At 42.3% G+C, this 18,206-nt stretch overlaps 1 protein-coding gene across 1 annotated transcript in view; it reads left to right on the top strand.

The window, feature by feature from the left end:
- Positions 1-17,447, top strand: part of CDHR3 (cadherin related family member 3) — a 288,891-nt gene extending 271,444 nt beyond the window's left edge. The window contains exons 18-19 of the mRNA XM_069227573.1: positions 1,549-1,597; positions 12,863-17,447. Coding sequence (XP_069083674.1) covers positions 1,549-1,597; positions 12,863-13,233 — 420 coding nt within the window. The 3' untranslated portion in view covers positions 13,234-17,447. The remainder of the gene's footprint in view (positions 1-1,548; positions 1,598-12,862) is intronic.
- Positions 17,448-18,206: the final 759 nt, after the last annotated feature.

Raw genomic sequence — 18,206 nt, 5'->3', positions numbered from 1 at the left:
CATTCTCTAACCGGCATCCCCCCTTTTTAGACATCACTGGTGGTTTGATAGCTGTGCTCAAATGAGAAGCGAAAGTTAAACATTGCATTTAAAGTATTATTTCTGCAGAATGTCTTGCATTTTATAAGGATACAGAGGATCAGCAATAAGATGGCTGTAATCCTGAAAAAGGTTTAGCATCCTGTGTTGATGAAACAATAACATGACAGCGAACCACATGTTCACTGCAGACCACATGGCATGAGTAGAAGTATACTAAATAAACTTTCAGCAAGGGCCCAATAAACCCTCCCCTTAGATGGACCAATATACAAAAGTGAAAGATATAAATACAATCTTGCCTTTCACACAAAGTGAATGGTTACAATCCTTTACCATCTTTCATCTATGGTAGATCAGCCTCAGGGCATGCTTTGTACAACTGAAGTGTTCATTGTTGGAAGATCTAATGAATTTGTTGATTTGGGAATTAACTGAAAAAGGTCCTATAACATTTCATTTACATTGACTATCCAATCAAATCTTTCATCAGTTTGAGACATAAAACCATACATACAAGTATCAGGTCCCAGAGTTCTGGGTCTTTGATATGTAATTAGCATTCTTTCTCTTACCAGATCATATACATTTCTTTCAACCACTATTATTTGTGTGTGAATAATGACTCCCTATTGCATTCATTCTAACGGTAATTTGAATGTGTAATCTGTGGGCTATCCTACATTCCAGTGAGAAAATAAACTCTAACTATGGTGATCAGATTGGCCACACACTACTGATCACATGCATGTTTTACCAACCATGTACAAAGCATAATATTCTCTAAAAATTTCCATATTTATTTAATTACCATTTACGCTAGTGTGTGCCAGTTATAATATTTGACTGGCTGTACTCTGTCCATCAGGTTGGTAGAGCAGACTAGATTTGCCACCCTGATGGACTACCATCTGCCAAATTGGCTATGTGGTGATCTCTGTACCCTGACAGGAACTGCCTTGTGGAGGTTCCTGTCAAGGTTATAGGAAGTTGGGAGATGGCCGCTGCTGGTTTTGATGGCCGTGCATTAAACAATTACCATTTTTTGATTTTCAAAAACAAACTTCCAAAGTGGGAGTCTGTTGAAAAGCAAAAATCGAATGCCCCCAACACCCTTTAAGTTTCCTTCCGAGGTTTTGGCGATCATTATTTGTTTTTGTCCCTCAACATCAGGTTTTTCCTGTTGGTGAGGGACAAAGAAACATCAGACCATCCATTCTAAATAGAGTAGAGATGTCATGGCTTTATCTTGACGCCCTCTACTTTGTCAGGCCATCAGCTCTAGCTTTCTACCGATGAAGCCAATGGGAGCTCCATGCAGAAAGCTGACTGTCCACCAATCACTAAATGAGGCTGGAAGACCATCAGTTTGGCTGACAGATACTCCATTGCATTTGCAATGGACTACCTTGTCCGCCAAACTCTGAATAAAGCCCTAAAATGTTGGACTTTTTTAAACGTTTAGCTTGCATGCATATGCACACGTTTTAATATTTTGTCTCTTTGTAGGAAATGACCAAGTTGAACACTGTTTTTGATGGAGAAGCTACAGATCCAAGTAAGACATATCGAATTATCTTTCTACTTCTTTTTTATCCGCTACCAATATTTACATAACGATAGTTGGCGCATATTACTTGTATCATAACCACTTCGGGGATCAGTGAACAAACAGGGGCAAGTGGACCACAAAACTGAGGGTTGGCGCTTTTTATCACTAACGTCCTGGGACTTACATACTGTAGTATTTCAAAATTGGCACTAAGTAGACTTCTTTCTGTCCTTATTTCTCAGGGTCACAGGTGAGCAGTCACGGGCTTCTTAGGGAGGTAGTTTGGTCAGAACGCAAACAGTCAAACAATAGACCAAATAGGTGCTTGCAGCCCAGTGTTTTTCTTTGTAAAAAGAGAAGTACTTTAAACTCACGATAAAGTGTAATACTACAGATAGTAAATGGTAATCAGCTACAAGGTTCAAATCTGGGCGCTACGGATAACTCCTCCAGCGTAAATCAGATACAGGTGCAAGCTCAATGTAATATGGTGCAACCAGCTTCCCTGGTTCTGTGACCCTTAGCGAAGACTGTTTATGTCTCACTATTACATTTCTTTAGAGCTATTCAGTAGCACAAGGTTAAATAAACTGCCGGAGTTTTAGCAGGAGACCCAGGGTTCAGTTTTAGCCAGTTCAAGTTACCTGTTGGCTCTGGTGCGTGGAACACGGGAGTGTGTATCCACTGTTAACCAGAGCGCAGGACAGGGGTCCTGCTTGGTACTTCCAATAGTGGAGGCTGACGGCCCTGCCTCTTCGGATTCCCAGCATTGCTGCTTCACTGTGGTGACTGAGTGGGATCAGCACAGACACATCAACACCCAAAGGTTTCTCGCCAGCAGGAATCCTCTCACCGATGCAGTCTCTTGTCTTCTATCGCAAGGTTCAACGCCACTGCAGTGTCAGCACCAGTTGTTCAGCCTCTGGCAGGCAACAAGTGTGTTGTGGAGGTGCTGACTGCTACATGCTTAGGCCACAGGACGCTTTGGCTCAGCTTGTTGTGCAAACTCTTAAGGAGGGTGGGAGGCTCCGCCCACACTTCGGTCGGGATATACTGCCAGCTCATTCACTTCCTCTGGGCTCCCACGCACCCCAAGCACAGAGGCGGAGCGTCTCCTCAGGCGGTTGCTGCCCTTGAGGGTCAGGTGCTCTTCCTCCTTCTCCCCTCTCAGCAGGCCAGGCCACAGGTTGACCCACAGTTCTCCAGCAGGATGTACAGACATCAGGTGATGTCCTCCCACCTCTGAGAGATTGACTGTCAAAGATACAAGTCCTGAATCTCAGTAATCAGTCAGTCAAACTCTCTGCAGAGCACTCCCTCCCTTGGTCATTGAAGACACTGGAACTGGAATCAAGTGGGATATTTTGGTTCCCACATCTAAAACCATTTTCCAGACAGGGGTTTGTGAACCTACTTTCACTCTCCAGGAACCAGTTTGGAACAGTTCCTTTTATAGTTTTTTTCTCCTTCTGGAGAGAAGACACACTATTTGTCAAAGGTGATGGCTCTCTGCATGGTAATGACCAAGCTGGTACCAACTGAAGCATCCACAACATAAATATAACGAAGTAGAAGAGTATGCACCTGGCTGTAATCAGACTTCTGGAGTAACAGGGCAGAGATATAGGCCCTTCCTACAGCACTCCCTCTCCTTAAAGACGGAATCTGCTTACTCACTTTACCTGTCCCACTATCAACCCAAATGTTAAGATAGGTCTGTCTCTGTCCTTCCTGATTGTCTGAGGCTACTCGATCTAGCTCAGAGATTCAAACAGTGCACTTTAATGGTGTGGAATCTCTTCCTCACCCTCCGTGTTGTACCATGTTTCCTTGGGGTATCGACAATGAATGCCACTGGTTTCTGCAGCCAAACACTCACACACAACATGGACTTTTGCCTCCAGCCACCAATCAAACAAAGCACATGCAGGGAGGTCAGGCCAGGGCCTGTACATTAAACTCGGGAGGAACTTTACACGTGTGGGGCCTGCACCATACTTAGCACTGACATGAAATATGTCTGGGGAATACTATCAATCATCAAAATGCTACACTGCCACCACTGCTCAATGTATATAACCCAGGGAAGGACAGTAGTCTAATATCATCCAGAGAGCACACCTCCAAAAGCCAAAGAAGAGCTGGACTCTGTGCCTCAGAAGTGTGGGTAAACACACAGGCCTAAGCAGGCAGTCATGGCTGCCATGTTGGCTGAGCCAAAACTAGTATAACAGATAACTCACTGATGGGATCGCTAATTGAAGGGGTGCCATCCTTAATACTGTGCAGGAGACATTTATGTCCGAACACTGGCATCCTGGTTATGTCAAACGTGAGTAGGGAGTACCCCTTAAAAGTATACTAGAAGTGTAAAACTAGGGGAAATCACGAGGGGAGGATTTACAGTGATATTGCTCAGAAAGCAATTTCCAACCTAAGATCGCAAGTAGCTTATTGTGAACACCGCATGCCAGAGGTGGCTTTTTGTGAAACTAAATGAAAAAAAATGTTAGATGCGAAGTATAAAGAATGGGTGAACATGACTGGCAGGACAGAGTTTTCGTGGATGCTGCTGGCTAAGCCAGTATATTCAGAGACTGATGCAAATTAAAGTATTGTTATTGAATGAGCTGTTGCTGTATACAGCACTAGACTACAGGATGTGTCCGGCCGTATGAAGCTCTGTCTCCAGAAAATGGCAATACTCATTCCTTCAGAGCTCCATCTCCAGAAAATATGCATTAGAAAGCCAGTAGGTGTTGCCTCACACCTGTGCAGAATCCGGCAGAAGCTAAAATGTTTTTTATCATCGCTATAAGCATAAATAGTGCAGCCATGTCATTTTACTGGTGCACGCATTTGTTATGATATATGCGTCATCACGCATGTGCACACCAGCGGATTGACGCTGGTGCCAATTTCTCTTTCTTTCTTTATTTACCAATAACAATCCAAAATGTGGGATGCCAATTTAAAAGGTGAATATAAAATTGAAAGCCTATTAGCACAAAACCACTTTCGTGATTTCTGAACGGCCCAGAAGCAAATGACAACTGCCAGGCTGTCCAAAAATAAAAACAAATAATAAAATAAGGTTGTCACACTGGAGAAGCTGGTGAGGGGAAGCAATTGGCGCTGGGCGGGAGGTGGAGAAGCAATGGAATGCTAAGCAAAGAGGAGGAGGTAGGAGGTGAAAAGCAACAGGGAGTGAGTGGGAGCGGAGAAGCAACAGAGAGTGGGAGAGGAGAAAGGCACACACGAGAGAGAGTATAGTACAGAGTGCAGGGAGAGAAGCAAATGAGAGAAAGTGAGAGAGAGCAGCACACAAGGGAGAGAGAAATACGGAGCAGGGGTGGTTGTTTGATGGGGGATAGGTACACTGGTAAGAGAGCTGGAAAACACATGCACTGTCATGGAGTACTTAACCTAAAAGAAAAAGAATAGTTCTTTACAAGTGAGCAGCGGGATAATACAAATCAGCCAATCAGAAGAATGGTAACGAGGCTCCAAGGGAGGGACAAACACAAGAAGCAGAAGTCAAGCCATCCAATAAGAAGCAGTGTTTCTCATTGGCTTGCCATATAAAGCCAGCTTGACTGTCTGGTAGTTGAGAACTAATTATGAGGACAAACACTGTCAGTATGAGCACTGTGAGCCACAAATGGAAATGTATTACATTTTCCTTAGGCTTTGTGAAAAAGTAGAACTCTGGTGTGCTTTACAGACCAGAGGAAACCCTACTTAGCTAATGTGTGGAGTATATAGAGGACAGTTAAGATTTCTCATTATCATATTGTCAAAAAACTGAGATTGACAGTTATGCCTTCCAGCTTTGTGTTTCTAATACACATGCAAACATTTTTGAACCAAGTAGTCCAGCCAGTGAAAAGGAATGTCCAAATGAAAAGAACATTTGAAACCAAGAACATTGTGCAATCTGATCTGGACAGCTGGAAATGAAAGGCTGCTCTGCTCCTTACAATGAAGAGTGCATTTGGGCTGCTCACAGCATGGTCAACAGAACCAACTGGGCACCCCTGCATTGTCAGCACAGCCTGTCAGTTGAAACGCCTCCCCAACCCAGGTTTGCTCGTATCACTTTTGTTCTTTAGAGTACATGTAAGAACATAGGGGCATATTTATACTCTGTTTGCACCGAATTAGTGTCATTTTCTTTTACTCTAATTCGGTGCAAAACTAACTCCATATTTATACTTTGGTGCTAGACCCCTCTAGCACCAAATTTATTGAGTTAAAGTCATTTTTTGAAAGTGGAGACCTACTTTGCCTTAATGAGATACAAGGTAGGCGTTCCAGTGCAAAAAGTGACTCTATGGCCTTAACGCCATATTTAGGGGCATATTTATACTCTGCGGCATATTTATACTCTGTTTGCACCGAATTAGTGTCATTTTTGTTTTACTCTAATTCGGTGCAAAACTAACTCCATATTTATACTTTGGTGCTAGACCCATCTAGCACCAAGGCCCTGATTTAAACTTTTTTTGCACCGCATTAACGTCATTTTATGACACAAAAGTGGCGCAAACTTACAAAATATTGGCCCTTATTTATACTTTTTGCTGCAAAACTGCACTAACTCAGTTTTGCACCAAAAAGTTTAGCACCGGCTTGCACCATTTCTGTGCACCAGCCGGGCACCATATTTATGGAATGGTGCAAGCCGGTGCAAAGGGTAGGCTAGAGTTTAAAAAAATGACTTTAGTCGGGTGGGGCTGGCAGTATAGAAGAAGAGGGTTTAGCACCAAAAAATGGCTTTAAGCAGGTTAGAGTAAAAAAAAATGACTCTAACCAGTTTAGCGTCATGTTATGGTGCTAAACCTACCATGCCACATGACTCCTGCCTTAGAAAAGGCAGGAGTCATGCCCACCACCCCACTGGCCAGCACAGAGGACAGGGGTCCCCTGGGCATGGCCATTGCACCCGGTGCCATGTATGGGGGCCCATTTCAAGGCCCCCTATGGCACTTTCAAAAATAAAATGCACTTACCTGTACTTACCTGGGATGGGGTTCCCCATCCTCGCAGTCCCTCTAGTGTGGGTGGGGGTGCCCCTGGGCCTAGGGAGAGCACCTCTGGGCTTATTCTATGGTGTTCCACCATGGAAATAGGGCCACAGGTCCCCTAACACCTGCCCTGACCCAGGTCTTAAAAAATGGGGCAAAGCAAGCTTTGCCCCATATTTTGACCCCTCCTCCCTCCCTTGCACCATTTTTACATGGGAGTATAAATATGGTGTTAAGGCCATAGAGTCATTTTTTTGCACGGGAACGCCTACCTTGCATCTCATTAAGGCAAGGTAGGTTTCCACTTCCAAAAAATGACTTTAACTCCATAAATTTGGTGCTAGACGGGTCTAGCACCAAAGTATAAATATGGAGTTAGTTTTGCACTGAATTAGAGTTAAAAAAAAATGACGCTAATTCAGTGCAAACAGAGTATAAATATGCCCCTTAGCGTCAAAAAATTATGCTAATCTGGTCAGAATCATTTATTTTGACTCAAAACTGCCTAACGTCATTTTTTTTTAAGCTAGCCTACCCTTTGCACCGGCTTGTACCATTCCATAAATATGGTGCCCAGCTGGTGCTAAAAAATGGTGCAAGCCGGTGCAAAACTTTTTGGGCCAAAACTGCCTTAGTGCAGTTTTGCACCAAAAAGTATAAATAAGGCCCATAGTACCAAACTATTGCACAATACAAGTCCTGTTCCAAATATGTACAGATGCTGCTTAACTCCCCTCTGTTTGGGTACCAACACAGAATAGTGTCAATAACCAAGAAGTAGCCTGAAGTAATTACATCACTAGATGAAGGAGAGCTGTGTTTGCCTGAACAGCTCCAAGCTTAAAATATGGGTTAGCAGTAGTTTCTCTGGGGGTTGGTGCCTCCCCCATGGCTGGAGAAGCTGGAAGCTCTTCCTGCCTCCACAAAAAGGTTTGAGGTGTGGTTTCACTAAAACCTCATCTTTGCACATCAAGTTACAAAAGGTCTAAAAAGACGCCCAGTACCAACTTTTTAAGTCTCACAGATCTTTCCTCCATTACATGTGAACCACAGCACCCAACTAAACAGAACTTTGGACCTATCCGAGCTGAACTACTAATTCACGAAAAGATAGGAACTTGGGGGCATATTGAAGAAAAATGGCGTGCACACAGTGCAGCTCCACTTTTCCGGTGCCCCTTGTCACCTCCCTAACGCCACCATGTGTACGCCATATTTAAAATACGTGCACCATGGCGGTAGTCAGGGGACTAGCGCCAGACTTTTTGAGGCTAGTCCAGCTCTTTGAAGGATTAGCATAAAAAATTCTGACGCTAGACCTGCAAAGCATCCAGAGGACCATTGTTACCAATGCTAAACTCCTTTTAATTCCTGCTCTGAGCTAAAAGTGACGAAAAATGGTGCAAGGAAATCACAACAGGGAAACACCTAATTTAAATAGAGCAGGGATGTTACATAAATAGCACCCATTTGTAAGAACATAATAATTTGAAGAACAATGTGGAAGGGCTTCAAACTGACCAGCGAGCAGTGCCACTTTACATCATAGAGATCATCGTTGGAGCAGATCTGTATTAAAAATATTAAAAGTATATTTCACAGCTACTGGAGGAGCGACATATTCTTGAACACAGCAATGTTTGCTCGAACATTTTGAAATGGTATTGCATTAAAAAGAGAAGTACAGCATAGAAACAGGCTAAACAGGCCAACAATTAAAGCCCAAATGTGTAGTAAATCTCCCTATGAGAAGATACTAGAGACGATTAAATCGCAGAATATTTTTTTGAATGGGTCTCCAACACTACTATACACAATCTAGATGTCATTTGGACAAGGGATAAGAGAAGGGGACAACTTGCACCCCTTAAACTGACATTCCATGATTACTCCACACGGTCTGAAATTGAATTTCCAGTAAAGGTGAGGCTAATCTATTGGAGAAAGCAAAATATTTTTAGAATCTGGAATTTGCAAACTCTCTTATGAGGAGTGACGTAACGGCCAAAGAGGGAACTTGCATGCGAGTGGTGTGGAGGAAAATACATAAACTATAGTTTGGCAGCCAAGGGAATAGCCGGAAAATTAAAATATCCCCACTTAGAACCAAATCTCTAATGGCACCAAGCACGGAAAGCACGTCATTGTGACAATCCCCCAAAGGGCGCTCTTGTCTCATCCACCCAAGCATCTGTTTATCGTTTCATCCTTCCATCTGCAGGCTGATATCCATGATTTCACCTTTATATTCTGTCATTCATTTGTTTTTTTCATCCATCAGTTAGTCTTTCACCATTCCGTCCATCTACTCTGTCTGTCCACCCATCCATATCCAAATCTATTCATCTATCTCTAAACCTATCCTTCAAAATAATGCATACATCCACCCTTTAACTCATCTATCCATCTTTTCACTCCATCCATCCAACCACACACCCTTTTACTCAGCCATCCATCCTTTGACTCATCCATCCACCCTTCCACCCACTCATCCATCCATTGACTAATCCATCCATTTACACTTTCACTCATCCATCTCTTTACTTACTCATCCATCCGTCCTTCACTCATCCATCCATCCATTCACGCTCCCTTTCACTAATCAATTCATTCTTTCACTCATCCATTCAGCCACCCTTTAATCTATCGATTTTCACCCATCCACCCTGACATCCATCATTTTTTGCATCCATACTTTCTTTCACTCATCTACCTTTTCACCCCATCCATCTACCCTTTCACTCCATCTATCCACCCATACCTCCATCCAGCATCACTTTCACTCATCCTCCCCTTAACTCAAACATCATCCATTCTTTCACTCCTCCATCCTTACATGCATCCTGTCATTCATTCATCCATCCTTCTACCCTTCTATCCTTTCCCTCACCCATTCAACAACTTTTCACTTACACATCTGTCCATCCATCCTTTTACTGACTCTGTCACCCACCCTCCCTTTCACATTATTTTGAGTCTTTGTCTGATGAGTGGAAGATATATGAAACCCATTAAGAATTCCACCTCCACTTTCCTGTAGCAACAACCCGGCCACCCATCCATCCATTCACTTAGCCATTCATCCATTTATCATTCCACTCATCCAGCCATCGTTTCTCTCATTCATCCATCAATACTTTCACTCATCCATCCATCCATTCACCCTCCTTTCACTGATCCCCCAATTCTTCCATTCATCCATTCACCCTCCCTTTCACTCATCCACCAATTCTTTCATTCATCCATTCACCCTTTTATCCATCTACCCTCCCTTTTACATTATTATGAGTCTTTGTCTGACGAGTGGAAGATATATGAAGCCCATTAAGAATTCCACCTCCACTCTCCTGTAGCAACATCCGCCCGCCCATCCATGCATTCACTTATCCATTCATCCACTTATCATGCCACTCATCCAGCCATCCTTTCACTCATTCATTCATCTGTGCTTTCACTCATCCATCCATCCATTCACCCTCCCTTTCACTGATCCACCAATTCTTTCATTCATCCATTCACCCTCCCTTTCACTCATCCATCCTTTCATTCATCCATCCTTTCACTCTTCCATCCATTCTTTCTGTCATCCATTCTTACATCCACCCTTTGATGCATCCATTCATTCGTTCACTCACTCGTCATTTTGCCCCTCCATCCAACCACTCTTTCACTCCATCCATACATACGTCCAAATGCCATTTCACTCATCTATCCATCATTTCATTCATCCATCCATTCACTCACTCATCTAACCTTTCATCCATCCATCCACCCTCCCTTTCACTTACCCATCCATTTTCCTCCTCCTCATCCCTTTTAACCATCCATCTTGTCACTCATCCATCCTTACATCCATCCTCTCAGTCATTTTTCCAGCCATCTACTCATTCGCCCTTTCACTCACCCATCTACTTGTTGATGCACACATCCACCCTTTCACTCATTTTCACATTAATCAGCCTTTATCTGCTGAGTTGCAGTTAGAAGTCCATCAAAAACTCAAAATCCACTGTAGCTGCTAATACATACAAGGGATTCACAATGCCCCTCCATCCTTCCTCTCACTCATCCATCCAGCCATCCTCTAGTTCATCCATCCACATATTCGCACAGTTCATCCATCCTTTCATGCACTTATCCATCCATCCTTTCTCTCTTCATCCATCCACGCTTTCACTCATTCTTCCATCCATCCTTTCATCCATTCACCCTCAATTTTGCTCATCCATCCTTTTTTATTGATCTATCCATCCATCCTACCTTTCACACATTCATTTATTCTTTCACTCATCCATCCTTACATCCATCATTTCGCTCATTCATCTATCGATCTCCCCATTCACCCACCCCTCCACCCTTTCACTAACACATCCATCCATCGATCCCTTCAATCACTTTCCCAACCCCCGACACTCCATCCCTTCCTTCACATTAATGATGAGGCTTTGTTTGCCGAGTTGCTAACAGAATAGGCCCATCGAGACCTCCCCCCCCCCCCCCCGCTGTAATCGCTAAAACAGGGTTTAACGAGGCCCCCGTCAGCGGCACCTGGTACATGCGAGCTGCTGGTCTACTTACAAGTTAGATGCATGTGACGGGGAACAGAAGACTGGCTTGGTTACTTTTGAGGAATTAATATTACTTTTATCTGGAGTCTCTTGATACTAGAGTGTTACCTAGAGGAGGGGGGGGCTAATGTAGATTATCGTCTCTATGGTTTTGGGCCTCCAAGAGTGTCGTAAGAAGAGGAGCACGCTGGGATGCGGACTGCAGCCAGTCAAGTGGGAAAATACAGTAAAGCAGAAAGGAGACTACGACTGCCAGGATCTGAAGCACCACATATTCGGGCTTTACCAAGACCGTTAGTCAAGACCTTTATATTTCACTAAAATGAAATATATAATATACTCACTTAAAGAGTCTTTCAGTCACTTCTCTTCTTCCATTTGTCTGTTGTCATTCATATGTTGCTTCCTCCCACTACAGCATATAGCATGAGGCAATGGGTCAGTCTTTTTTAGCCACTTAGTAGCTTTACTTTGAGCGTCTGCATTTAGCCTTCTCACAAGGGCTACATCTGCCCTCAAGGTAGTTCCCTTCAGTGCCAGTGTTTTCGTTTTTATTTTAGTATTACTTTAGTGTTGCCTGTGTTTTTACAGCTGATGTGATAGCAGGATACTTTCTACCAGATATGAGGAGAAGACACATTCCAGCATTCAGTTCCTGTCTCCTGCCAATGCTCTTGCAAAGTGCTTTTGAAATGGCCTTTGTTTATCTGGCTGCTGCTTTTTCACGTCATACCACAGCTCATATGAACTCTGGATATAAGCTCACAAGGGTGCTCTATCTTTGCAACTCTAAATGTATGCCTTTCTTTCTTTCATTCTTTCTTTCTTTCTCATTGCATTGTCTTTCTTTCTTGTCTTCCACTTTGCTTGTTTGTTTGTTTGATAGTTTCTATCTTGCCTTTTGCTAGCTTTCTTCTCTTCCCTTCTTTTTTCTTTCCTCTGTCTTTCCTTTTTATGTTCCATTGTCTTTCTTCTTGCCTTCCACTTTGCTTTTTTGTTTCCTTGTTTCTTTCTTGCCTTTAGCTAGCTTTCATCTCGTTCTTTCTTCTCTCTCTTTCTTTCTTTCTTTCTTTCTTTTTGATCTCCACAGTTTGGTGACCATGGGTTGACCTGGAAATATATGGTTTCTGTTGATGGATAACACATGTGGCGAGAGTGTCATTTCACCAGATTTTTAGTATAAGGCCAGGCCTTGCAATATGAAGTTGAATTTGCTGAGCTGCCAAATCGCTGAATAAATGAAGCTGGGAAAGAAAACACGTCCGACGCATTTTCCAAGATAGGTGTAGGCCCTTGTTTTAAGATATGCACCAGACACTGAGTTCAACATAAATACCTACATTAATACTAAAGAAAGCGGCAGAGAGAGAGAAAGGTCTAAGGCGAGGCTGGTGCCAATATCATTTACCTTCAATTCTAAATGATCATACACTCTGGGGAAATGATAGGAGCTAAATCCTGTATCCTTCCAAATAATAGAGTCCAGATCTCAGATCCAGATAGCGAGTGCAAGGCCAGTTTGCCACAGTTTTTTTTTTTTACTAATTGGAATGAATCTTAAGACGTCTATGATGAGCTCAGAAAACCATTATGTCCCATTTCCTAAAACCCAACTGTAAAAGGCTGAAAGATTAATCTCAATGATCATAGTCTAATTATGTATATTTATTTTGTAGTCACTGGCAAAGTCTACGAATATAATTCGAAATCTGGAGCCAGGAGATGGAAAGACACAAAGCAAATGATCGAAGGTGGGCCAGTGGAACCAGCATTGCTAATTGCTCCAACCCCGACAGGGAAGACAGCTGAGGGGAAGGGAAGAACAGGGACACCACAAAAGACAGAAGGAGTCCCAGTGGGCAATGCACAGAAGATGGCGGAGGAGACTGGAGCACTGAAGCCTGAGGAGAGGGACTCCGAACTAACACAACAGCCCTCTGCACGTCCTGGCACACAGAAACCAATTGAGAGGCCTGCCAGCAGGTCACCCCTCCCACCCCGCAGGTCTCCCCTCCCATCACGCAAAGTACACCCTGAGATACCCTGAAATGCCGTTCTGAGAGACCCAATAAGGGCATAATGTGGGACTGTAAACCACAGGAGTATTTGTTGACCACAGAGTCACTGCTCCCTCTTTACTATACACAGGACTTGAGAAGGAACGTTTTTGTATCGGCGTGAACATGATTAGTTGCAGCAATCAGAGCGACATAGCAGTGATGAAATGTCATTTTATTTAGGTCCTGGATGTTGATCAAATCTTCTTCTCCCTTTGTTTCTCGGTCTAGTGAGCAAATAAGCCACATTGTGCCCTAAAACACGTTCAAGGCTGTAGCAATTGACCTGTAGTACACAATGGAGCATTGTACCAACATTTACAATGTACATCTTCTACCTTGCTTCCGAGATGGCAATTTTCAAATAGATACAATGCCTCGTGTACCAACCCTATATAGATATATATCATTTTTTAAATACACAATCTAAAGAATCTGTTAACTGCAATTTGCCTGTAAAAGGGGCGCATGTGCTCCTGGAAGCTAATATATTTGTGTTTGTGATTCTGGTCCCCTAAATATGATCATATCACACCGCTAAGAAGGAATACAGTCAAGTCCTGTTTGATAACGTGACCAGGAAGAAACTGGCATGAGTGGTCCATGCATGTGCTGTTCATCCAATTCGAACCCAGGATGCACGCATCCTGAGGTAGCTGCCATCACGAGCAATGGCATTGGTGTAAACACAGAGCTTTGGCGAGATGGAAAAGGTGTGTGTGTGGTGGGGGGTGTTATTGAAAGAGGCTTGGCTGTGTAATTAAGGGTGAGGCTTCAACACATAAACAACTTCTGTAATTTTCATAGCATATGACTCAACCGGCAGTTTGGTGTCTCTGTCAGCTTTCTGTGGATCAAGTTATATAACACAGCAACTGACAAACACCTAAAACCAACCAAAACTATTGTAAGTGCCAGTGGTGGTTAGCTGTGATCTCTGCAAAGAAGGGATTTGATGACCATGTATTCTGAACAGCTTTTTCAACCTAATAGGAGAACTTACACTGCCTTCAGACTCAACTCCAGAGCAACTGTGGTGAGTTATATACACCTGGAGGCGACTGAGTTCAAGCCATACACTACACAAGAGGAATATTCTGCACAAAACAAATACAGAAACACAGCATTTTGGAAACAGTTGACTTAATCTTGAATTTAAACATATGAAATATAATCAGAAACTAAGTCGTTGACCTGGATTACCTTAATGCTTTTTACATTCACTGTTCAGAAATCAATCACTGTTTTGCCAGTTACCTTTGCGAGAATATAGGGCCTGATTGGGACCCTTTTCAATGGCTGTTTTTAATTACGACTGGATCTGAGACCCAGACGGAGCCAGCCCACTTAAAGCCCCATGTATACCTAATGCTTAAAAACTGATGAAACGCTATAAAGCACAATAAAAATATACCAACCGCAATGTATACAGCAAGCCGATTTTTCGTTTCAGCAACAGTTCTTTGGCTATCATTTAGATAAAAAATCTCATAACTTTCAGTTGCAAAAATAAAAAATGCTTTACTTCCTTTTTGTTAATACAGTAAAATCCAGGTCTACAGTTTGTTCAAATCCCAGTAAATGGCCCTCCATCAGTGGTGGGAGCCTGGTGTGTGAGGGATGCCCCGCTTGCAGACAGGGGCGCAGCTCAAGGGGGAGTGTTTGGGGTGTTAAACCCCTCTAAAAAATATACTCTGTAATAAACAGTTGGGTATCCAGTGCTTTTAGTTGGGTAATGTAAAGAGTCTGTCGATTTTCACCTGTGATTTTTCCATGCCCACACTGACAAAAACACACACACTCTTTCTTGTGTGTTTTGAAAGTCTTACAATTGTTGGTTAGTTTGAACAATATTGCACAGTCTGGACTCCTCCCTCTTTCCACTCCCCCGTAAGCTCCCCTCATGTCCTGCTTCTAAATAAGATGTTTTATCAAGCTGTGACATCGTGATTGTTGGGAAATCTGAAACGTACACTCCCCCCCGGTCATACTGACCAAGCTACGCCCCTGCTCGCAGGCTTCACACCTGAGATGGACTCCTAATGTAGGCACAATCTGTCTGGGTGTTCTTTTACTCTTGCAAAAGATTCCTATTGTATTTTTGTTGAGGTAGGTATAGACAATAGTCGTGGGAAATTCATGTAATTTTCTTTTGTCTAATTACACAAACGTTTGTGAATATTACGTGAATTTACATGCAATTATGAAAAATAGAAATTCATGAATATTTAATGTGATTTTTGATGCAATGATGCATTTCACATTTTAAAAAAAGCAAAAAACTAAATTGCACTACAGTTTAGCTACACATTACACAACATGGCATAATTTCAGGAATTTTGTGCAACAAGTGCAATTTAAAAAATTATATGAACATGCAGTGTAAATTCAGTTTTGTCTGCACCTAGTACAGACTAGATTACAATAGTCCAGGTGTCATCACCAGAGCTTGGGGTAGTTCATTTTGAGAATTAGTTTTGAGGAGCAGAGGGTTTTGGAATAACACCACTTTAAATATTTTTCCCTGCTTGCCAGTGTTGATTTGAGGAATTAAATTGAGAACTGAGCCAAAAATGTCCCCAAGTTTATGACATATAGTGGTACGCAGTGTGAGACCGGTAAGCAGACACTCCAGCGTGTGACTGTTACATCCAATTGTGGGAATATGACTGAATAAGGTCAAATTACAGCTCCACCCAATACTTATGCCTCTGTCACATAATGTTGTGAGTGTTGCTAACAGGTCCAAGAGAAACAATGGCTCTTGTTTACTTTCATCAGAAGGCCCTCTATGTTTTCAGACTGAGTTTTCTGATACTTCACAAAGTTCTCAAATCTGACTGGAGGTCGTTCAGGATGAGTTTCTGTTCCACGTACTCTCGAGTATGGAAGTTTAGAAATAATAGCCAGAAACCGCTCAAAGAATGTGTTGTTGGTTTCTTGGGGAGGGGGAGTAGGTGAAGATTTTGGGTTTCTACTGCTCAGGTACTGTGCCGCTAAGAATGGAGGAACTGGTCAGCTCTGTAACTTCTACTGAGAGGGTTGGGAAACGTTGTTACAGACAAGCAGCTGGGCATGGGTGATTGGGAGGCTTTTATGTCCATACCTAGAATTGTAACTTTTGTCACATTATTTGTGGAACCATAAGCAGTGAAAATATGAAGAATTTAGGTCGTTGATTCAAGAGTATTTTCTATTTAATAAAAATAATAAAAAAATCAGAAACAACTAAAAATATTAGATAAAGCCTTAAAAGTAAAAAAATAAAATAAAACATCAGCATAATTTCAAATTGCAAACCATTGTTTTTTTCAACTGGGTCTCCTTAAGAATATCGTTCACCTGTTCTATTGACATAACTGGCCCTTAGTTGTGGGCGCTTTAACCAATTCTCGCCCCCTATTGCAGTGGCTTGCGTTTAATCTACCCAGTTCCATCGCCCAGAGATTGCCACTTGCCCTAAAATAAGCAGTTATGCTGTTAAAAGATGAGCATAATTCACGATCGCGTGTAAGGGATCAGGAGACAGCAGCATAGCTGTCAGTGGCAGCATGGTTAAAGTTTACAAATGTTTGACTGCTAAAGGGCCACTCCGAGACGGAGTAATAGAATCAGAAAGTCAGACGTATGTTACTTTCTAAGCCCTAAGAGCTTTGGACCAGGAGATGCTGGTGGTGTGAACTAGGGTTCAAACAAGTGAACGAGTTTCCGAATCTGATCTCGGTGGGTAACACCCCCGCTCCGCCCCCCACCACCACAACCACCACTAAGTCTTAAAATAACGGGAAAGAGGCAACTGCTGCCCTTTATAAAAGTCCTTTCATTAACTCATTCAGTTCACATGTGTGAGCGCTGCACTGTGTTGTGATTGCCCTTTAAACATTGTTTACATCACATGAAAATGTAATTGTTGTTCGAAAGTGTTTTCACGTATGACTTCTGATATGCTTGAGTGTACACATTTATCAAGTTTAATTTTATCGTGCGTAGTCTCACTTTGTGTGATTACACACTTAAAATGGTGTTTACTTTTATATCCCATGTTTTCTTGGAATAATATTGTCGCATGCAACCCTTTTGTGTGAAAACATATTAATAAAACTATTTACATATTGTAACTAACTTCCGTGTATTCATTTAATATTTCACAATGTCACTCTCAATAAAATGTATCATTTAATGTGTAATGCATTAATTCATTCCGAATTCACATACTTCTAACTGTAAGCATCGTTACCCGAATACCAAAAAAAGAATAAAAAACATAATACAAAAAATGTATGATATCTATATATAAAGCTTCTTTTTTATTAAAGTTTGAAATTCTTTCCAGTGCGTGCTTAAACTTATTGGAAACAAGTGCCTTCTGCACCTTAACCACACTGACTTTTAGATACCGGGTCCTTTACCCTGTGGCTTTTTCTTATTTCAGGAGAAAACTGCAGACAGTTTCTTGCCACCACCTTCTCTTCATCTTCTGTGGCCCTTTTTGAAGCCAGAAATCCCAAAGGGGTGGAGAGCGCCTACTGCGCATGTGTGTTAGGCCGGCCATCACAGTGAGGGGGGAGTGCTGTGCACTCTCCCTCAGTGCTCGTCACAGCCCTTTTACCAAAAAACAATAATAAACATAGTTTATCATAGTTTTTTTGGTAAAAGATTTGCAGCTGCTGCTGCTGGTGGGGGGTGGTGAAGCTCCTCCGCCCAAGCGGAGGAGCCGCACATGAATAGGAGTTACTTATGTTCAATGAAAATCCTTCCAAACTACTGATATTATTAGAGCTACAGTAGTAAGTACCTCAGACAATATTAGAACAGTGGCAAGCATATATAAGATTACTATCAGGGATTACCTCTATGCAAAATGCACAGTTGCAAGCTATGTTAAAAATGCTTTGTCAATATGGAATGCCTTTAGATGGGTAATACATAACCACCATAGCTGCAGTGCCTCTCGCACCAAACT

This window comes from Pleurodeles waltl, chromosome 4_1 (assembly GCF_031143425.1).
Source record: "Pleurodeles waltl isolate 20211129_DDA chromosome 4_1, aPleWal1.hap1.20221129, whole genome shotgun sequence".
In the NCBI taxonomy this organism is placed as follows: Eukaryota; Metazoa; Chordata; class Amphibia; order Caudata; family Salamandridae; genus Pleurodeles; species Pleurodeles waltl.
This window is presented reverse-complemented; position numbering and strand designations above follow the sequence as displayed.